A 17,992-nucleotide genomic window follows, 5' to 3' on the forward strand; every position below is an offset into this window, starting at 1 on the left:
CATTGTACACTGGTCCTTACCCTCATTCCACACCAGTCCCTCCTGCATCCTCCATAGCCATAGGACGTGCCAGGCTCTCTTAAGCATGAAGTTGTGTTTCACCTTCTGATCATATGCTCATGACCTGAGGGTGCTTTTTTCCAGCCATCCTATGAGCTCTACTCCTCTTCTCACAACCTAGGGTTCTTTCTTCTCAACTCTTCCCCTGTACTCCTTCCTAGATGAAAGGCAGACTCCATTTGTGAGGAGCCATGCACATTTTGAAAGCCTGGGAAAGGGACCCCCAGACCAGGACCTGGTTTGGTGGGTTGGCTGAAATATGGCTTTAGAGAGTTGTTGGTTCTTATTCAGCTCAATTTATTTTCTGTGCCATAACAACAGCTTCCTCCTCCACATTAGCCATGTGACTGCATCATGCAGTTGGTCTTCAGGAACCATCTAAACTGATAGGATGGTGCCCTGTTGATGCCGGGTTTAAGCTTAGCTTCCAAAAACCAGATCCTGTCACTCGTCACAAGCACACATACTCCCCCCAACCCGGTTTCCTCATTTGCTTGACGAAGCAGGGAGAGGTTCAAGGTTTTACCAGTGGTGGAGGAAGGATTATCTCTAGTACGCTGCTTTTGCTGGCTGTCCAAAGTATTACCTCTGTACTGTGCAAACGGTTCTGAACAGGAACTGAGGTGGCTTGTCAGAATCCAGAATTAAAGCAGCCAGATGTTCTTTGGGCAGTTCTTTAAGGGGAAGAGAAATCACAATAAATATCAAGCACTGTTTGTCACGGCATCCTCAGACCAGCTAATGAGGAGGGTGATGGCAGCCCCGCTCCAGAGTGATGGACAATGGAACTCCCAGTGATTAAATAACGTGGAGAGAAGCAGGAATAGTAGAAATTGCCAAAATTGCTTTTAGAAGTGTTTATTTCTCTTTTTTCAAGTGAGAAAAAAAAAAAAAGAAAAGAAAAGAAAAAACAAACAAAAAAAACCCCTAGCAACAGCAAAAGGGCAAAAGCAGACATAGTTTTTCAAATTAGCTGTGTCAGCAGATTCCAATCATTTTTATTTGTAGTTTCCAATCAGTTAAAAAAAAAAAAAAAGGTTTTTCAAAATTGCATCTGGGTCATCCAAGATCAGTAACGACTTGATCTAGTTTAGGACCATGAAAAGGAAGGGGACTGTTGGCTAAGTATGGGTCCCTAAAGCAGCTCTGTGGTGAGTAGGCGGGCCATCGCAAAAGCAGCTCTTACAGAGCTCGTCCCCCGCACCCTCCGCTCCCCTGACGTCTTGTGTAGATCAGTAAAAAGCAAACTTTCCAAAACAACTGAAAGGAAGGTAACTCCCAACTCTTAGGAGAGTGAGCTTCCTACAAGAAAATGAAGAAGACCCGTGGGAAGAGGCAGCCCAGCCCATCGTCTCCTGCTGGCGTAAAACACCTTCACCAAAGGTGCTCAAACACCTGCCAAGCCCGTTGGAGCAAATTGGCTTTCACCAAGAGAAAGAACTGCGTTAGGAGAAAAGTTCTGAGGACACGGAGTTCTTAGGACTGCTCGGACCTCTCTTCTACCATGTGGAAAGCAGCAAGACAATGCTACTGCTGAGCTACCGTAAGCCTCAGGCACACCCATGGAAGAGGCCAAAGGTGCGGGTTCCTCTGATGGTGAGCGAGTGGCAATCCCCTCCGGTCGCTCGCTCCGTGCCGTGGCCGCACCTTAGGGCATCATCCAGCCCAACTGTGAATCTGCACATCCTGTGAGGTTGGAGGATCTTCATCTTTGGCTGGGATGTTTGAAACTTCTTCATGGACCAGTTACAATGCTTCTAGAGGGATGCTTCTGAAATGTTAATCATGTTCCCGAAGGAAAGCTAAACACACATTCTTTAAATACTCTTCATCTTCCTAGAGTTTACTTGCACTTTTTCCCTATAGGGGAGGGGGGAGGCCTCTCCATTTGCAGGGTGCAATATAAAAAGCCAAGTATGCAATAAACAGAAAACAAAAGTGAGGGATTTTTTTGTTTGTTTGGTTGCTTGGTTTAGGGAGGGGAGATGGTGTGGAGGTTACTGTTGTGACACGTTGCCTCTAAATACAAACCACACAACAGGAACGACTGCTTTTCCTGTTTTCCAAGACAAAGAGTGTACTGCAGGGAAACACCTTGGCCGGAGTTGCCTGCGTGACGGTGCAAATGTCTCCTCCAGCCTATTCCACGAGTAACAGGTATTCCTTCAGAGAAGCTGGCAGTGGGAGGCCCTTGACTGCATCTGGCAGATACTGGAGTCCTAAACTCCGGCGCACAGCATAGCGAGAGAGTGTTTTTAGAGTTCCTGGGGCTGAGCACAGAACAGTCAGTTTTTCACACAGCTGCTGGTCTCTGGCCACTTCGCGTGGCATGGTGCCATTCTTCCTTAATTCAAAGTGTCCAACAGCTCTGTGGAGGAGCTCAAAGCAAGAGTCTTCCTTCTCTGTTCCGAGTCCCCTAACTAACAGAGCCACCAGGCGGGAGATGGGCGTCTGGCCTTTTAGGTTGATGACTCTGACCTCTGCACCATAATCAAGAAGGATGCTAACGCTCTCGAGATTCCCCTTCATGGCGGCCCAGCTGAGCGGGGTATCATTGTTATAATCCAGGGCATTGACAGAGGCCCCGCTCTCTAGCAGGGCCCGCACACACTCGGCATTGTTCTTAAAGGCTGCCCAGTGAAGTGGGGTGTCTCGGTTGCCATCCAGTGCATTGGGGTTTGCTCCATACTCCAAGAGGACCTCCACACAAGCCTCATCTTTCTCAGCTGCATAGTGGAGGGCTGTTCGGTTGTAACCATCCAGGGCATTCACCTGTAAAGAGGGAGGAACTACATTACAGTAGCTAGACTGCTGACAGGAAGATGGGCGGGCAAAAGCTTGCGTGTATCAGTCCACTATCTTTGCTATGTCCTGTTCTGAATATGAGAATCAACAAGCAATTCCCAAGGAGTCTTGGTGATCAAGAGGAGATATGACAAGAACTTAGGAACAAATAGGGAGAGAATGGTCTCAAAACAACCAGCACTCTATTCTGGGCATTGACTAGGTGGCCTGCATTATTTAGGCTTTTGCTCTGTTCTTGTTTATTATTCACTAGGATCCCTACCATGGGGCAAGGGGGAAAGAAAGAGATGAAGTCTAAAACCTTGTAACTACTCTGGAAGACATTTATTGGAAAGTAGCTTGAATATATTAGCCAGAGTAAAGGTTTTAGATTATTTTGCTTATCCCATCTCACTCTATCCTGTAGCTAATGGCAATCACACTGAAAAATGAGGCCAAACTCTGCCCACGTAGCGTTGCTGTGCTCTGTAGCCATACAGAGCAGCTCAAATTGTTAATCCAATCAGCTCCCTTGCAAAAATATGCTGTGCAGTCACAAGAGAACTTCGATAAAAGCATCTGAAGGGAAGAGCACAGATCTTCCAATGCTGGAAGAGCAGCTGACTTGCTAAAAATCAACATTACTTATAATTTTTGAATGCTACAAAGACTCCAAAACCCAAATTTATACTATCTGCCCCTAAAAATGCAATAAAAATACGCTGAAATATTTAACTGAGTTTAACTTTCTATTTAGCTAAAAACCTTTCTCCCCCAGGAGATTTTCATCATTGATATTAGTCACTGGCTTTCATTTCAGGGCCACTCACAAGAGTGATGGAATAGATAACGACAAGCAGAGAAGAGCATGGCTGTGTGGAGATGATGGCCCCTTAGGCTAATTGACCAATATTTGGGGCCTGAACACCAGCTTCATGGCACGTCTGATTCCAATTAGTGCCTCAGCACATGCAATTTCCTGATTGCTTGCAAATAGTTAAAACTGCTTATTTATTTATTAAACAAGTGCTGACTTAGCAATTACTACATGCTGGTGTACTACGTACTTGACAATCTTGTGAAGAAGGGATCATTATCACCTTCGTTTTACAGATGGGGAAACCGAGGCAAAGAAAAATTAAGTAACGTGTTCAAAGTCACACAGCTGGAAGTGACAGAGCTGGGATTCAAATCCATGAAGTCTGGCTCCCGAGTCCATTCTTTTAATCATTCATTACACTAAGCTGCTTCTTGCTAATGCCAATATAAATTAACCCATGTCTCTTATTTTAAGATACATTAAAAAGAAGATAGGAACAAGATACAATAAATGGAAAATAATTAGTGGGCAGATAGCACAAGTAGCTCAGCCCTGAGGAATGGGTTACCTAATGATATTCATCTCCCAGTTACAGTGGTATTAGAAGTTCATGTCTGGTAGCAGGTGTCAATGGTTTAGATTTAATCACTTGAGGGGCCTCTGTACTTAGAGCTCCTGGACAGTCAAGAGGCAACAAGAGGACTGAATGGAAATGTAAACAACCCCAGAAGGAAGACTGGGAGAGAAAGGGAGATAAAACCCCCTCTTCTGGAGCCACAGGCAACTTAAGAAAGAAAGGCAAAGGAATGAAATCCTTTGGGTCACAGAATATATTTACCGTTACATTTTGCTTTAAAACTGGCTATGCCAATGTGACCGTGGGCCAGAAGATGGGAAGATATGGGAGAAGAGACAAGCTTTAGGAAAATGTGAAGCTCAAGTTTTAGTGGACCATTAATGTGACAGTGGTAAAAACTTTACCTCAGCTCCTTTTTCCAAGAGTAACTCCACACAGTCAGCATCTGACACCATGCAGGCACAGTGCAGTGGCTTCAGCGTGCCATGGGTACAGTTCACATCTGCTCCCTATGGGCAGAAGGAAACTCCAGTCAGTGTGCTCAGCTCTGGCTCGCTGAGCGGGACGAGACTCAGAAGTGAGTCCAGGGTAGAAGAGGGTTGTAGCTCTGACTGTACTATAAACATGCTACTGGTCCCAGTTTCTCTTCCTATGTATTAAATAATATCCAAACCAAGAGAATACTCTGAAGATGAATGAAAGGAACTATCAATTCCTTAGATCAAGTTATTAAGTTTTTCCACAAGGCAACTTGCCAGGTGGTCATCTAGACACCGCTGAGGACCTATAGCCTCAAGTGTAAAAGCAATGGAAAACTTAGCATCGGGCAGGAAAGCTGGAAAAGCAATCCACTCTCCATGGCCACCATGCTCTGAAAAGGTCACGAAAGGGAGTCTGTCACACTGAAGCCAGAACCTGGCATGTTCCTTTTGCCATTCAACAGATGAACATCATTAATAGTGAGGTCATCTTAACGTTATCTTTTTGTTTATAAACATCTTCAAAGTAGCCTCTTAGCTTCGGCATTCTCTGCCACCTAGGCCCTGCTGGTACTTGTTTCAAATCTGATGAAAGGAGATGGGGATCCTAGGGGCAGACCAAAGTCGCTGAATGACTCAGCAGCAGAGCTAGAATTAGAATGTGACAAACTTCCTACTGCTGGATCCTCTGGTACCGCTTTTGCTGAGAACAAGTTAACGCTGTATGACTATTTCTTCTCAAAGCTGCACCACCCAACTCCGCAGCAGCTAAAGAGCTCCAGGCTGTAAATAAGGATTCTACAGTTGTTGAAAGAATGTACAAAGGTAACCACCTGGATACATTTTCTAGGGAGCAAAAAATTACCCTGTAACTTCTCTTCAATAGGAATAACAGAAAAAAGTATCAAAGACCAAAGACTATCTAGGATACTAGTCATATAACAATTGTTGCATAGCAGTGGTTAGATATGTTAAGATGTTTTCTTAAGTCAAAAATTACCACGTACTTTAGGGGTTGACATTCCTTACAGAACTCCCAAGTGGTAGCTGCTGTCAAGATGGATGGCAAGTGATATCTCTCTGTGTAATTATTATAAACCACAAGGATGTGAAAACCACTTCTGCTTTGCTCGTCTCCTTCCTCCCTTAGTAAAACATGTGTAGAAGACTTTGAGCTTGCTGGATCCCATATGTAACACATCCAGAGAGACATTTTACAAAGACTGTGAGACTAGGGTTATCTAGAACATATTTCCTGAGGAAAATATCAGATGCACAAAGTGAAAGGGAGAAGGAAAGAGAAGCAAAACACAAGGAAATGTACTTTCATGGTCAAGTTAATACATGTGAGAGGACCGTAAAAACTCCTTGTAATCTTGTGGTGAGTCAATGCTACAAATCTGTAATCTATTATGATTCCCCCAGGAACTGTCCCTCTTCACCTCCCACAGGACTCCCCGTCAATCCAGCACACTCACCCCTCTGATGAGGTCCTCTACATTATCATGTGGGAAGGAACGAATGGCAGCGATTGTTCGGATTAAGCGCTCTGAGAGAGAGTATTTGCTCTGAATGCTCTGCATAATATACCACATACTGGAACTCATCAAGGCTCAGAGTATGTTCACATGCTCCAAACTGCCTGAAACAAAGAAGTTTTAGGCATACACAATATCACTGAGCAAACCAGTTCCTGGGATTAGGAGTTCTCTGAGGCCTTCCCAACTTTTACTAGTAGATTTCAAACAGATCAATGATTAATTAATATTTTTTCTTAATCATAAAGAAATAGATCATAATAGTTGCCTAGGGAGCTGGGTAAACCGCATGAAAATGCTCTGACCCTTGGCACTTCAATGCTACTCTCTGAACTAGTCCCCAAGAGGCCCCAAGACCCTCACTGAGCTCTGTGTAGTTTAAAAAAAGACCAGGCAAGGAAGGGGATTTTTTTTTTTTTTTAAGGCTGAGGATGCCACACAACACTCTTTTCCTCCTCTGGATTCTGCGGTCTTTCCTATCAGCATCACCTTTAGCTTACTTGTTATATTTGGCCCTGCAGTATAGTTATTTTCATACCACTTCTCCTCTAAATTGTAATCAATTAGAAGGCAAGGTCTCTGTCTTCTATTTTTTTGTCCATGGAAGGCCAGCCAGAGTCTCACAAAAAGTAGGTATTTCACAAAGACTGGTCGATTGACCAAAGGCTATAGAAGTGATCGATACCTGTGTAAAGAGAGGGAAAAGGCTATGGAACAAATATATCTATGTTAACAACAACGAGGCATCTGTGAAACAGTTTAAAATGTCTTCAAAAAAAAAAGGAAAATATTTGAGGTGATATTCTAAAACAAAAATGTCAAAAGTCACGTATATAAAATTAGAAAAAAATTGCAGTTGATATCAATGACATATGCTTGTGGTTGTAGGAAAACAAGAAGATTTAAGAGTGCAAAATGAACTAAAATTTTTAATAATTGGCTGTTCAAGACAGCTGAGAAATAGATTTGGGCAAATATATGTTCAAGCCACAATTTGACAGTGAGTTCTAGCATTCAAGAAGAAAATAATGCAAAACACTTAACTGATAAAAGTTTTGGCTGTATAAGAGCCAAAGAATACAGTATGCAGTATCAGCTTTCTAGACAGAACTGCTTAGGAATACGTGTTCTTATTGAACTATACGTTCCTTGAGGGTAAATATAGTGTTATTTTCAACAGTTCCTGGCACATGGCAGGTTCTCAATATTTGTTGAACGTAAAGATTATTACTTTAGATTCTAAAAATCCAAGGCTTGCATAATTACATATGTCATGCATATGGTGACTACTAAGGTAAAAAACCCAAAGTTATTTTAGTCCTTTCACACTACATAATTTTTGCTTTCCATAATGGAGTAGCCCCTTACAAATTATGTAATATAAGTTTGAATAGTTTCTATTTTGCGAATCAGTAGCCATTTGTCTGTTTAAGCTATTACAGTATTAACTAACAGGATGTAAGTTAACAATGTTCTGAGGCATCAAAGATTCATACTGGGCATTCTTCTCCCCTACGTTATTATTATTATTAATTATTATTATTATTATTTTAAAATATTTTATTTATTTATTCATGAGAGATATATATAGAGAGAGGCAGAGACACAGGCAGAGGGAGAAGCAGGCTCCATGCAGGGAGCCCAATGCGGGACAGGATCCCGGGTCTCTAAGGTCACGGCTCAGTCCGGGGCCTTCAGGGTCACGCCCTGGGCTGAAGGCGGCGCTAAACCGCTGAGCCCCGGGCTGCCGCCCCTACGTTATTATGAATGAATAACCTTATGCACTTATTTATATCTCTCTGAAATTTTCTAGATAGTGTAGACTTGACATATGTTTGAATCTAGCAGCTTAAATGCAGACACAAGGGTCTGTATCTTATACTTCTTTGTTGCAAGGAAAAAGGAGAAAAAAGCAGAGGTGCGTTTGCGCCAGAGATCCCAAGGACCGGGGCAGAAGACAGAGCATCTAAAGCGAAAGGCCCACCTGAACTGGTGCCGCTAACCACTTACGGGCCACGATAACCTTGAAGACACTAAACCCCGCAATCATTTTCGGGGCACTCTTGGGACTCCTGGCTTGCGAGTCCTAACGGGGGGCAGGGCTGGCGGTTCTGTGCTGCTGCGGCCAAGCACAGCGCACGTGGGCAAGGGCCACGGCAATGTACGCTCGACCCGTCTCCTGACAGCAGCCCCGCGCCCTTTGACCCCAAGGGGCCCCCTGCCTCCGCTGGAGCCGAAGGCCCCCCCCCCCGCATTTCACTTCGGATCCAGAGGAAACACCAAGGGGTCCTCTATGGCAGAGCGGGAGAGGGGCGGCACTGACGGTTCCGGCGCTAGCGAGGTGCCACCGCGCGCCCAGGCCGGGAGACCCTCCGCGCAGCCGCGCAGCCGCGGGCGCCCCGACCCCGCCGCACCTGCCACGTCCGGCCGAGGCAAGGCGCCGCAGCGCAAGGGCGCGAAGCGCGAGGACGTGCGGGGTCGCTTTCCGCCAGGGATGCGCAGAGCTCGCAGCAAAGCCTGCAGCGTCCCGGGGCGGGCGGCGGAGACGCGGTCGCGCGAGGGACGCCGGCGGAGCCCCCGCCCGACTCCCCCAAGGCCGGGGGCCGCCTCTGCCTCGAAGGCTAACGAAACCCGAGCTGGGAGCGGAGGAGGAGTTCCCGGGCGGAGCGCCACGGGTTCCCGGGCGGAGCGCCACGGGCCCGCACTCCCGCAGCCGCGGACGCACTCACCGGACCTCGGGCGCTGAGCCGGGCGGGGAAAGCCGCTGTCAAGGCGTGACCCGGAAGCAGAAGCCGTCGTCTCCGGCGGGCCCCTCTGTCCACAGGATGTGAAAAGAGACGGGGAGGGGTCCCCGCGCGCCGACCAATGGCTGCGGGCGGCGCGCGCCTGCGCAGACTCCCGAGGCGGCCTGCGTCCTCCCCGGCAAGAGGTAACAGGTGATTTTCTGGGCCCGCCGGGAGGGTTGCGCGCAGGCGCAGTGCGGCGCTGTCGGCCGCCGCCGGGCGCTCGGGTCCGCGGCTCCCGGGCGGGTGGTGGGGGCGGCGCCTGCGTGGAGCGGGCTCGTAGCGGGCCCTCGGTGCCCTCCGCTGCCCCGCGCCGCCTGCCGCTGAGCGGGGGCCGGAGCAGCGCAGTTCGACGCGGCCAAACCCGCTGGGTAGCTGGGGAGACCAGGCGGGCAGCGGCAGTCCGCAGGGCCCCAACGCCCGCCTGCTCCTCCGCACCCGCCGGCCACGCCCCCCGCCCCCCCGGAGCTGTGCCGCAGGTAACCACCCGCCCACCTGTCGGAGACGGAAACGGACGGAGGGCTGCACCCTCCCCGCCGTGAGGGGAGCCCACACCTGTCGGCGAGGTGCCTTCCCCGCAGAGCCGCCGCCGGGAGACGCGCAGCCTGTGGCCCGCCCGGCCGCGCCCCTCACCTGCTCCCCAGAGCGTGTCCTGAGCCCCATAATCGAAGGAGTTTTAGCGTAAAGCAGGGCCCGGACACGTGGTGAGCGCCACCGAGGGGATGATGAACTGGGGGAGCTCATGCCTTGTCTGCGGACTTGGAGCGCTCTTGCCGTGCGGGGATGCGCCCTCCACCCCTGCCACGCTGCTAGGGCCAGGTCGTCCGGATTTTGAGACGAGTGAACCCTCCCCGGTTGCAAATATGGGCAACGCCTTTTAAAAAGAATCATTTTGAAAGCAGGCAACAGTCAGCCCGTGAGCCACCGATTCCATACTCTGGATTAAAGGCTGCTTTGGTCGTTGGTGGTTCTACGGGAAGAAGGGCTTAGGGTTGACTGGAAGCTGCAGCTACCTAGTAACTACAGCGCTTTTAATTCATAGATTTGTTTAGGAGATGTTGAAGGAATCTGAACATTATGTGGAGCCCCCCCCCCCCCCACAACTACTGTAAGGCATTTGATCAAATTCAGCGAATGGAAACAGTTTGATTCTGTACCCATTGCTTCTAAACCAGAAACCTGTATTAATCTCTAGGGCCCTAGAGAGTGTTAAACCTTCAAACACAAGGGCAAGAGATACCGGTGTTGGTGCTGATCCACAAGTTCATCCTGTGAACCTAAGTCGTCCTTCCTGGCCACCAGCAGGGAAGATCATAGATAAAATCAAAGCACTACGTGTCTTGTCAGATCTAACCTTGTTTCAGTCAGTACCTCTCAAGCTCCCATCCCTGTGTCTAGAACTGTGTGACTCCTATTAATGCCCCAACGGTATATTCTCCCTAGAATCCCCCTTGAATCCTACTTGGCTGGGGGAATTAATGAGGTGAGAGGCAGGTGTGTAATAAATTCCACTGCATGATGCAGTGGTCCAAGGTGTGCTAGCTCTCCCTCTCTCTCTAGGCCCAGTAAGGTGATGCTTTGCTTGGCACCACCCATAGCTTTCTCTAAGTGGAGCACAAGCTTCAGACAGTTGACCTATTGAAGGGTTGATGACTGCCTCTACGGCCTTCATTTTATTAAGTCTAGCACTACTCTGTGTTGGAAAACCCACTGCACAAAAGAAGGAGGTCCCCACGTGGACACAGCAGAAATGATAGGGTCAGAAGATGCAACGTGTGCAAGTAGTGCACCTGAGTTTCCCTGCCTTGGCAGCTTTTATTTAAAAGAGTCGTATGCCACTCAGGTGGAGAGAGAAACCAGAGTACACAAGTACAGAAGACCTAACTTTTGTTCTGGCTTTGAGATTGACAGTTACTTCATCCCATTTCTTTGGGCATCAGTGTTCTCATTTGTAAAGAGAGCACTGGCTGAAATAACCTCTGAATATCCTTCTATTTCTATAATTCTGAATCTGTGTGATTCTTGCTCCTAAAATTTTTTACTCTCTTGTCAGATAAGAACAGCTTTGTGGCTATCATAATACTACTACATTAATGGGACCTGCAAGGGCTTAATTAGAAGATGCCAAAGTCGACATAGTTTCCGTTCCATTTTTGCTTCCTCTGGTGCTTCCTTTCTAAAGCAGGGTAAAGACAGGGCTGATTCCAAACTTCAGCTTTTAAATGTTATTTGTGTTACATAAATGTTCAAGCATACTAAAAAACACTAGAGAGAATAGTATCGATGAACTCCTATCTGTCATCCATATTTAACATATTAACATTTTGTCAAACATTTTAAAAATCCATTTTTTCTTTGTTGTTCTGTACAGCTTTAGGGTTTCCTAATAAACTATTCAGACAATACCCACAGTTCCCACGGTTTGGGAGGGAAATTTTTGACATCCTGTAAGTTTTCTAAAAACTTGAGCTATCTCGTGTTTATGTATTCATTTATTCCTTGAAAAAACTGTGAATTTTTCCCCGGGTTGTCATGTTTCTCAAAAGTTCTTGATTGGTAAATGATAGGGTGTATAAATTCTGGCAAACTCCCAGCATCTTATAAATATAGAATGAGACTCCCATAGGCCATCTAAGCAGATGATTTCATAGTGTCTGAGGATCCACTGCACAACCAAAGGAGTTTTCAGATCCATTCATTCGTACATTTATCAAACATTTACTGGCACTTTGTTCCAGGCCCTGTGCTCACAATGCAGGGAAGACTGATGGAGAAACACATTCTCTTATTACCAAGGGTTGGAGATGGATTTGCAAACCGTCAGTTGCAATTCAGGATTAATTATTTCAACAAAGTTTTTACATTCAAAGTCAATGTTGAAGAACAGTTGTACTTCACAGTGAGATGGAGAGAATATAGAGAGGAAGGGTCTGTGAAGAGGTTTCTTGAGGAGCAATTTGTTTGTGCTCTTCAGTTCCCACTCCCTTCCCACCCAAAGGGAGAGTTAGTGATGGTGCTGCATCCCTGTCCTCCAGCCCAGAGAGGGCCTTCTCTGGGACCAGGGAGGTTGGCAATTGTTTCTCATAGTTGTAAAACACAGAGAACTGCACCAGCACTTGCCTATAATTTAAAGGCAGTAGCTACAAACAGAGATGAATGCATTGGGATCTGGCACATTCACAGAGTTGATAGGGATGACAAATGTGTAAATGTTTCCCAGGACCGGATGTGGGCCATACGGAAGACAGTCAGCGTGGCATTGCCTTTGGTTTATTCATATGGCTGTCTAGAGGTGTGGAGGGACTTGGGGACCAGAAGCTAGGAATGAATGAACATAGGAATCCTGGAATACACAGAGATTGTCATCTGTTTAGGCCAAAAGTACTGAAGTGAGAGGTCTCTGATGATAGGATCTCCAAAGAACCTTTAAAAGCACCCTACAAGAAAAAGTCAACTTAAATCATCTGCCAGACCCGGGTAGTACAGATCTATCATATCTCTTAGCTGCCCTGCTTCCCACTTTTACACAGCAGGTCAAACAGCAGTTAGCTAGTTGGGGAAGGAGGTAAGGAGAAAGCTGAAGGCAGGCAACTGCCAGTCACAAGGGGCCTTACGTGGGGCAGACAAGGGAGAGGAGGAGAAGCCTTAAACTAGTGCCTTAGAATGAAGACTGAAGTATTAACATCCTGGACTGGAAACATTCTAATCACCAAATCAAGACTCTCTTGACTTAAAGTGACTAACATAAAGGACCGTCAGTTATCAAACAATGAACCGAAAGGTCAGGAAATCTGCCCAATTTCCCACTCAGGAAAAATTGCAGGGGAAGATCATCCCCTCCATATTTTTATATTAAAAATATATTTTTAAAGTAGGCTCCATACCCACCATGGAACCCAACGTGGGGCTTGAACTAATGACCCTAAGATCGAGATCTGAGCTGAAAAGAGTTGGACACTTAACTGACTGAGCCACCCAAGTGTCCCCTGCCAAAATTTAAAAGACAGTAAAAGCCAAAAAACAAAATGGTATTTTGATCACATCCAATGAATTTTGCATTCAACATTCCAGCTCCATCTCTATACATTTTAGTTTGTTATTTGTGATCTTCGTGCTTTGATTATAAGTAAATTGTTTTTTGCTTGTTTTACATACATTTTGTCTCTCATAAGACTTTTAGGGTCATTATTTTCTCTTCTCTCCCCTGCTGATTCCAGTTCTGCTCTCAAGAAGTGTTCATTAGATGGTGTTGACTGACAGTACAACTAGTGTTCCTATTTTCAGACCTTGGCACAAACTTGAGCTAGAAATTTGATAATGATGTTTTGCTTGTAGTGATTGCTGCCATCACCGTTCAACACGTATTAGTGTCCAGGATCCGGGTAGATGCCAGTTAGCTGTCCCAGGTTACAGACCTGGGTGTCTTGCTTTTTGAGCTTTGGGGCTACTTCACAGCCCCAGGCTTTTGTGCAACTCTTTTGGAGTGGAAAAACTCCTTTCTTCACCTGCTGGCTTCAAACCCTTTCCTGATTCTGAGTGCAGTCCTCTAGAGTGACCATGTACTGCAGGAGAGGAATGCTGTCTTGCAACCTCTGTAGGTCGTAACCCGAAGCCTTTCACAACAGTTGTCTGGCTTCGGGCCAGAACTTATCCATTACTCTTCTGTCTAAAAAGGACTCATCTTTCCTCAGGGGCCACTTAGCTAATGTTGATGCAAATTTTTCCTGACACCCTTCCTAGAGAAAGATGACTTAAGGAAGAAGTGATTCCTCCCAAATGAGTTCTTTTGTCACCAAAGAGGGAGGAAAGAACCAAAAGTAAGTTTGTGATACCCTAAGAGGAAAGGAGAGAGAGGGGATCAGTCAAAATTAACAAGATAAGGTGAAAAAATAGGATCTAAGTGTCAGACTAGTTAGGAAAATTAGCTTTGCTTCATTAATATGTGTATTTTCTCTTTGAATTTCTTCAATTTTTAAAGTTATTGTTTATTGTATATCCCTTATTTTAGAAACAACATAATATGCAAACACCTTAGGGACCAAGTTTCTAGTTCTGATAGTAGTTCTAGTTACTCTGCCTAAGCAAGTTACATTATCTGAGTTTATTGATCTGTACAGCAGGATGAGAGTAGCAACACTTATCCTAAGAGCTAATTTCATAAAACTGAGATCACATTGGTGAAAAGTGGTTTTGTAAGCTATATAAATGCTGGTTCTTATCTATGTCATCCTTGTAATATTTTGTATTTGTCTAATCCTCCTAGTTTCACTGCAAGCACCTCTAAGACAGAGATTTAGATTTCCTGCACTCACCCCCCCCCCCCCCCCCGGTAGCACAGTTCCAAACATACACCAGGTATTAGGTACATGCAAACAGAATTGAACTAAAGTGAACTGACCTCTCAAAGACGGGAATAGTGGAATACCTCTATGTACTATTGCTCCTTGACCCTGAGAAAGAAGTCAGAAATTGCATTTAAAAGGAAATTTGAAAAGGAGCTTTGGAAATAGAGCAAAGGAAAAAAAAAAGTTCAGAGAAATATAAGCCTCTTGAAACTTTTCATACACTTAAACTTTGTCCTGGAGAAAGTAGTTCAGCAGAGAAAAGAACAGCATTAATGTGCAGCAGGGGTAGTCTCCCAAGATGTGCCATCAGGATTAAACAAGGACTTCTTTCAGAAACTGCTCAAAGGCAGACATGCTCCCAATATTCAAACTCGATTCTTTTCTTTTTCCTTTTAACTTTCCCCGAGGCACAGGGAAATCTATGAATCGCTATTTTTTGAAAACTAGCTTTTCATCAATATTTTATTGTTTTTGGCCTTATAGGTTACCAATATTTTCCACTATCAGAACAATTTTAAAACATTTTGAGTCTTTGTAGAGAAAGAATGCCTAAGGGATTTTGTGGGGGGAGGGATGCAGTAAAAATACAAATAAAAATGTTAATGATAATATTTAAATTACATATACATAGATACTATTTTTCCAAGAATGTGGGCAGTTACAGCTAAATCATCTAGCAAACCAAGACTGGAATAGACAAACTCTAGCAGGAAGGATTTTAAGATTGTTCAAGGAAGGGAAATTAACAGAGGAAGTGCTCACTTGTCTGGTACCATTGAGTGGTTTAGACTGATCTGGAGAGTTCTACTAGCAAGGAATGATTGGATTCTCTGAATCAATTTCAGGGATTTAAGCTTACTATTAATTTCAGGATTTTGTGCTCTCTTGAGGTCCATGCTACTTCTAGTATCTAGTAGGAGTAGGTCTCCCCCTAGAGGGGAAATGGAGAATTTGTTCCTTAGGCTTCTTGCTTGGAATTCAATGAACTAGTTCTTTGTTCATTCACCCATCATTCATCCATTCATTCAATAAATACTTATTAAATTACATTACTGTGCTGTTCCTTATGATAGATGCTGACGCTACAGCTGAAAATAATATCATTATTATTTTGCCTCCAGGAAAATTATAGTTAATGTCAGAAATAAACATTAGATAATCACACAAAATTATCCTCCAGGAAAATTATAGTTAATGTCAGAAATAAACATTAGATAATCACACAAATAATCACATTAGTGATAAGTTCTATAAAGGAAAAGTATGGAGGATAATATGACAATTCAGTAGAGAGCCTCAATAAGACTGGGAAGTAAAGCAAAATGGCCTTGAGTACGGATTTGGAAAACAAATGGATATAACCAGATCAAAACTGTTTAGGGAGTGGGCCCTCCAGCAAACGGACAAGAGTATTCAAAGACTGAGAGGGAAAAAGCTTAGGTAGTTGGAAGAAGAATATGAGGACAGAATAATAAAGAAGAAAAGGGCACAAGTTATGGTTAGAAAGGTACAGATGCTCCAGATCAGCCAAGGTCTGAGTGAACATACTAAGGATTCTAAACTTTTTCCCAAAAGAATAGGAAGTTATTGATAGGTATTATACAAGTGATATAATCACATCTGTGTTTTTAAAGGATCACTTTGACTTTTTGATGAGGAATGGGTTATAGGAGCAGATATTAAAATAGGAAAAACAGCAATTAAGTGATCTGGGTAAGAAGTGATAGGGATATAGACTAGGGTGGGGGCCATATAAAGGGAGAGAAGTGAGTGAATTTGAAATATTTTAGATCAGAATTGATCAAAATATTGGCTTGGTGACTGACTACAAACTGAAGATAAGGTGGTAGAGTTTGCCAAAAATGACTCTTAGATTTTTACTGTATGCTTCTAGATGAATTGAAGAGCCATTTACAAAGGTAAGAACTTGTGTGTGTGTGTGTGTGTGTGTGTGTGTTGGGGGGAATCTGATCAAAGATCAGTTCATTAAATATTAAGGCTCCTACTAAATGTCAGGCACTGTGTTTAGCACTAGACACTGGAAATTTTAAAGTGGAGGCAAAACAGGATTTCTGTCCACAAAAACTTTTGACTAATGAAAGATAATGATAATATTAATGCATCATTTCAACATTATGCAGCTATGCAAGAATAAATGCCATCCAGTAGAATCCCAGAAAAGAGACATCTTAGTACAACCTGGGGGCTCAGAGAAGATCTTTTAAAGAAAATTATAATGACCAAAGTCTTGAAGGATTAGGAGAAGTAAAGAAAGGTAGAATTTTTTTTCTTCAGGGAAAAAAAGGAATTAGATTACTTAGACCAGCCATCTGCTGAGAACAACTAGGGTACTGAATAGATATTTTTTAAAATATCCCTAAAAGTTATCCAAGATGTTTCAAATAGGATTCTTTAAAGACCTATAATCCCAACTCCACTCTAATGCACAGAAAAAGGACTTCAAAAAATCTTTAGTGAAATAATAGAACATTGAAACCAAAATGTGATAAAGATTATACAAAAGAAAAAAAAAAACAAGATTATACAAAAGAGAAAGCTACAGATGAATCTCATTCACAAATATCAATGCAAAAATCCTAAATAAAATATTAGCAAATCGAATCAAATAGCATGATATGTCATGACCAAGTGGAAATTGCTTTAGAAATGCCAAGATGGTTCAATGTTAGAAAATACATTAGTATACTTATTAGTATTATTATGTATAAGAAGAGATGTCTTATGATTATCTCCATAGATTCTAGAAAAATATCTAAGAAGACTCAAGATGTATTCCTAACAAAAAATAATTTTCAAAACAGGAAGAGTATTTTCCTAACATCATAAAGCATCTTGCTTCCCAGTATCTTATTTTTATGGGAAAACACTGGAGGCATTCTTGCTAATGTTTGAAACAAAACAAGTATGTCCACACTATTACTATAACATCTAACATGGTATTGACAGTATTTGCCACAGCACTGACACAGAAAAAGCAATTAGATATAGGAGAATTGCAGAAAATGTAATGGTGTATCTAGAACATGAAAGCAAAGCAATAGGAAAATTGCTGAAAATAAAAAGATGAATCAGTAAGGTAGCAGGATACAAAAGCAATTTACAGATGTCAGTAGGCTTCATACATATAGGGAAGAACCAGTTAGAAAATAATGCAGAAGAGAACATTGTAATCCCATTTGCAATAGCAAATTACAAAGCCCCCAGGAATAAAGTTAATAAGAAATATATAAAAACCAATGAGGAAAGCTTTATCATATTCCCTGAAAACCAAAACTTGAACAAATGAAAGACATACCTTAATTTGTAAATTTAATTCCAGTAAAAATTCCAACAAGTTTTTTGTTTTTTAGTTAAATAGATTTTTTTAAAAGATTTTTTTTTCTATTTGAGAGATATAGTGCACACTAGCTCAGGGGTAGGAACAGAGGCAGATTCCCTTCTGAGCAGGGGGCCTAATCAGGGCACCACCCAGGGCTCTCTACACAGGGCTTGATCTCAGGACCCAGGACATCAGACCCCAAGATCACGACCTGAGCTGAAGGCAGATGCTTAAAGTAGTAAAACATATTGAAAGAAAGAAAGAAG

The 17,992-nt window shown here is 43.7% G+C and overlaps 1 protein-coding gene across 8 annotated transcripts; it reads right to left on the reverse strand.

Moving 5' to 3' along the window:
• Nucleotides 1-902: 902 nt before the first annotated feature.
• On the reverse strand, nucleotides 903-11,059 carry ASB8 (ankyrin repeat and SOCS box containing 8). Of its 8 annotated transcripts, none has more exons than XM_041735381.1 (4): nucleotides 8,988-9,111; nucleotides 6,199-6,358; nucleotides 4,646-4,750; nucleotides 903-2,832 (listed from the first exon to the last, which is right to left on the reverse strand). In XM_041735381.1, the coding sequence occupies exons 2-4, from the start codon at nucleotides 6,325-6,327 to the stop codon at nucleotides 2,200-2,202; spliced, it is 867 nt and encodes a 288-aa protein (XP_041591315.1). In that variant the 5' UTR covers nucleotides 6,328-6,358; nucleotides 8,988-9,111; the 3' UTR covers nucleotides 903-2,199. The 8 variants fall into 8 exon arrangements, with proteins under 8 accessions (XP_041591315.1, XP_041591313.1, XP_041591316.1 ...); XM_041735379.1 differs by having other exon boundaries at nucleotides 6,199-6,362; nucleotides 8,988-9,107; XM_041735382.1 differs by having other exon boundaries at nucleotides 6,199-6,362; nucleotides 8,993-9,084.
• Nucleotides 11,060-17,992: the final 6,933 nt, after the last annotated feature.

This window comes from Vulpes lagopus, chromosome 21 (assembly GCF_018345385.1).
Source record: "Vulpes lagopus strain Blue_001 chromosome 21, ASM1834538v1, whole genome shotgun sequence".
NCBI lineage: Eukaryota > Metazoa > Chordata > Mammalia > Carnivora > Canidae > Vulpes > Vulpes lagopus.

Bases quoted from the DNA above. Each gene is read 5' to 3' on its own strand.
- ASB8 (XM_041735375.1), bottom strand. From the start codon at position 9,932: ATGATTCTTTTTAAAAGGCGTTGCCCATATTTGCAACCGGGGAGGGTT. The intron at 6,944-8,987 runs GTGAGTGCGTCC...CTCTTTACACAG, and splicing joins GGCTCAGCGCCCGAGGTCCG to GTATCGATCACTTCTATAGC.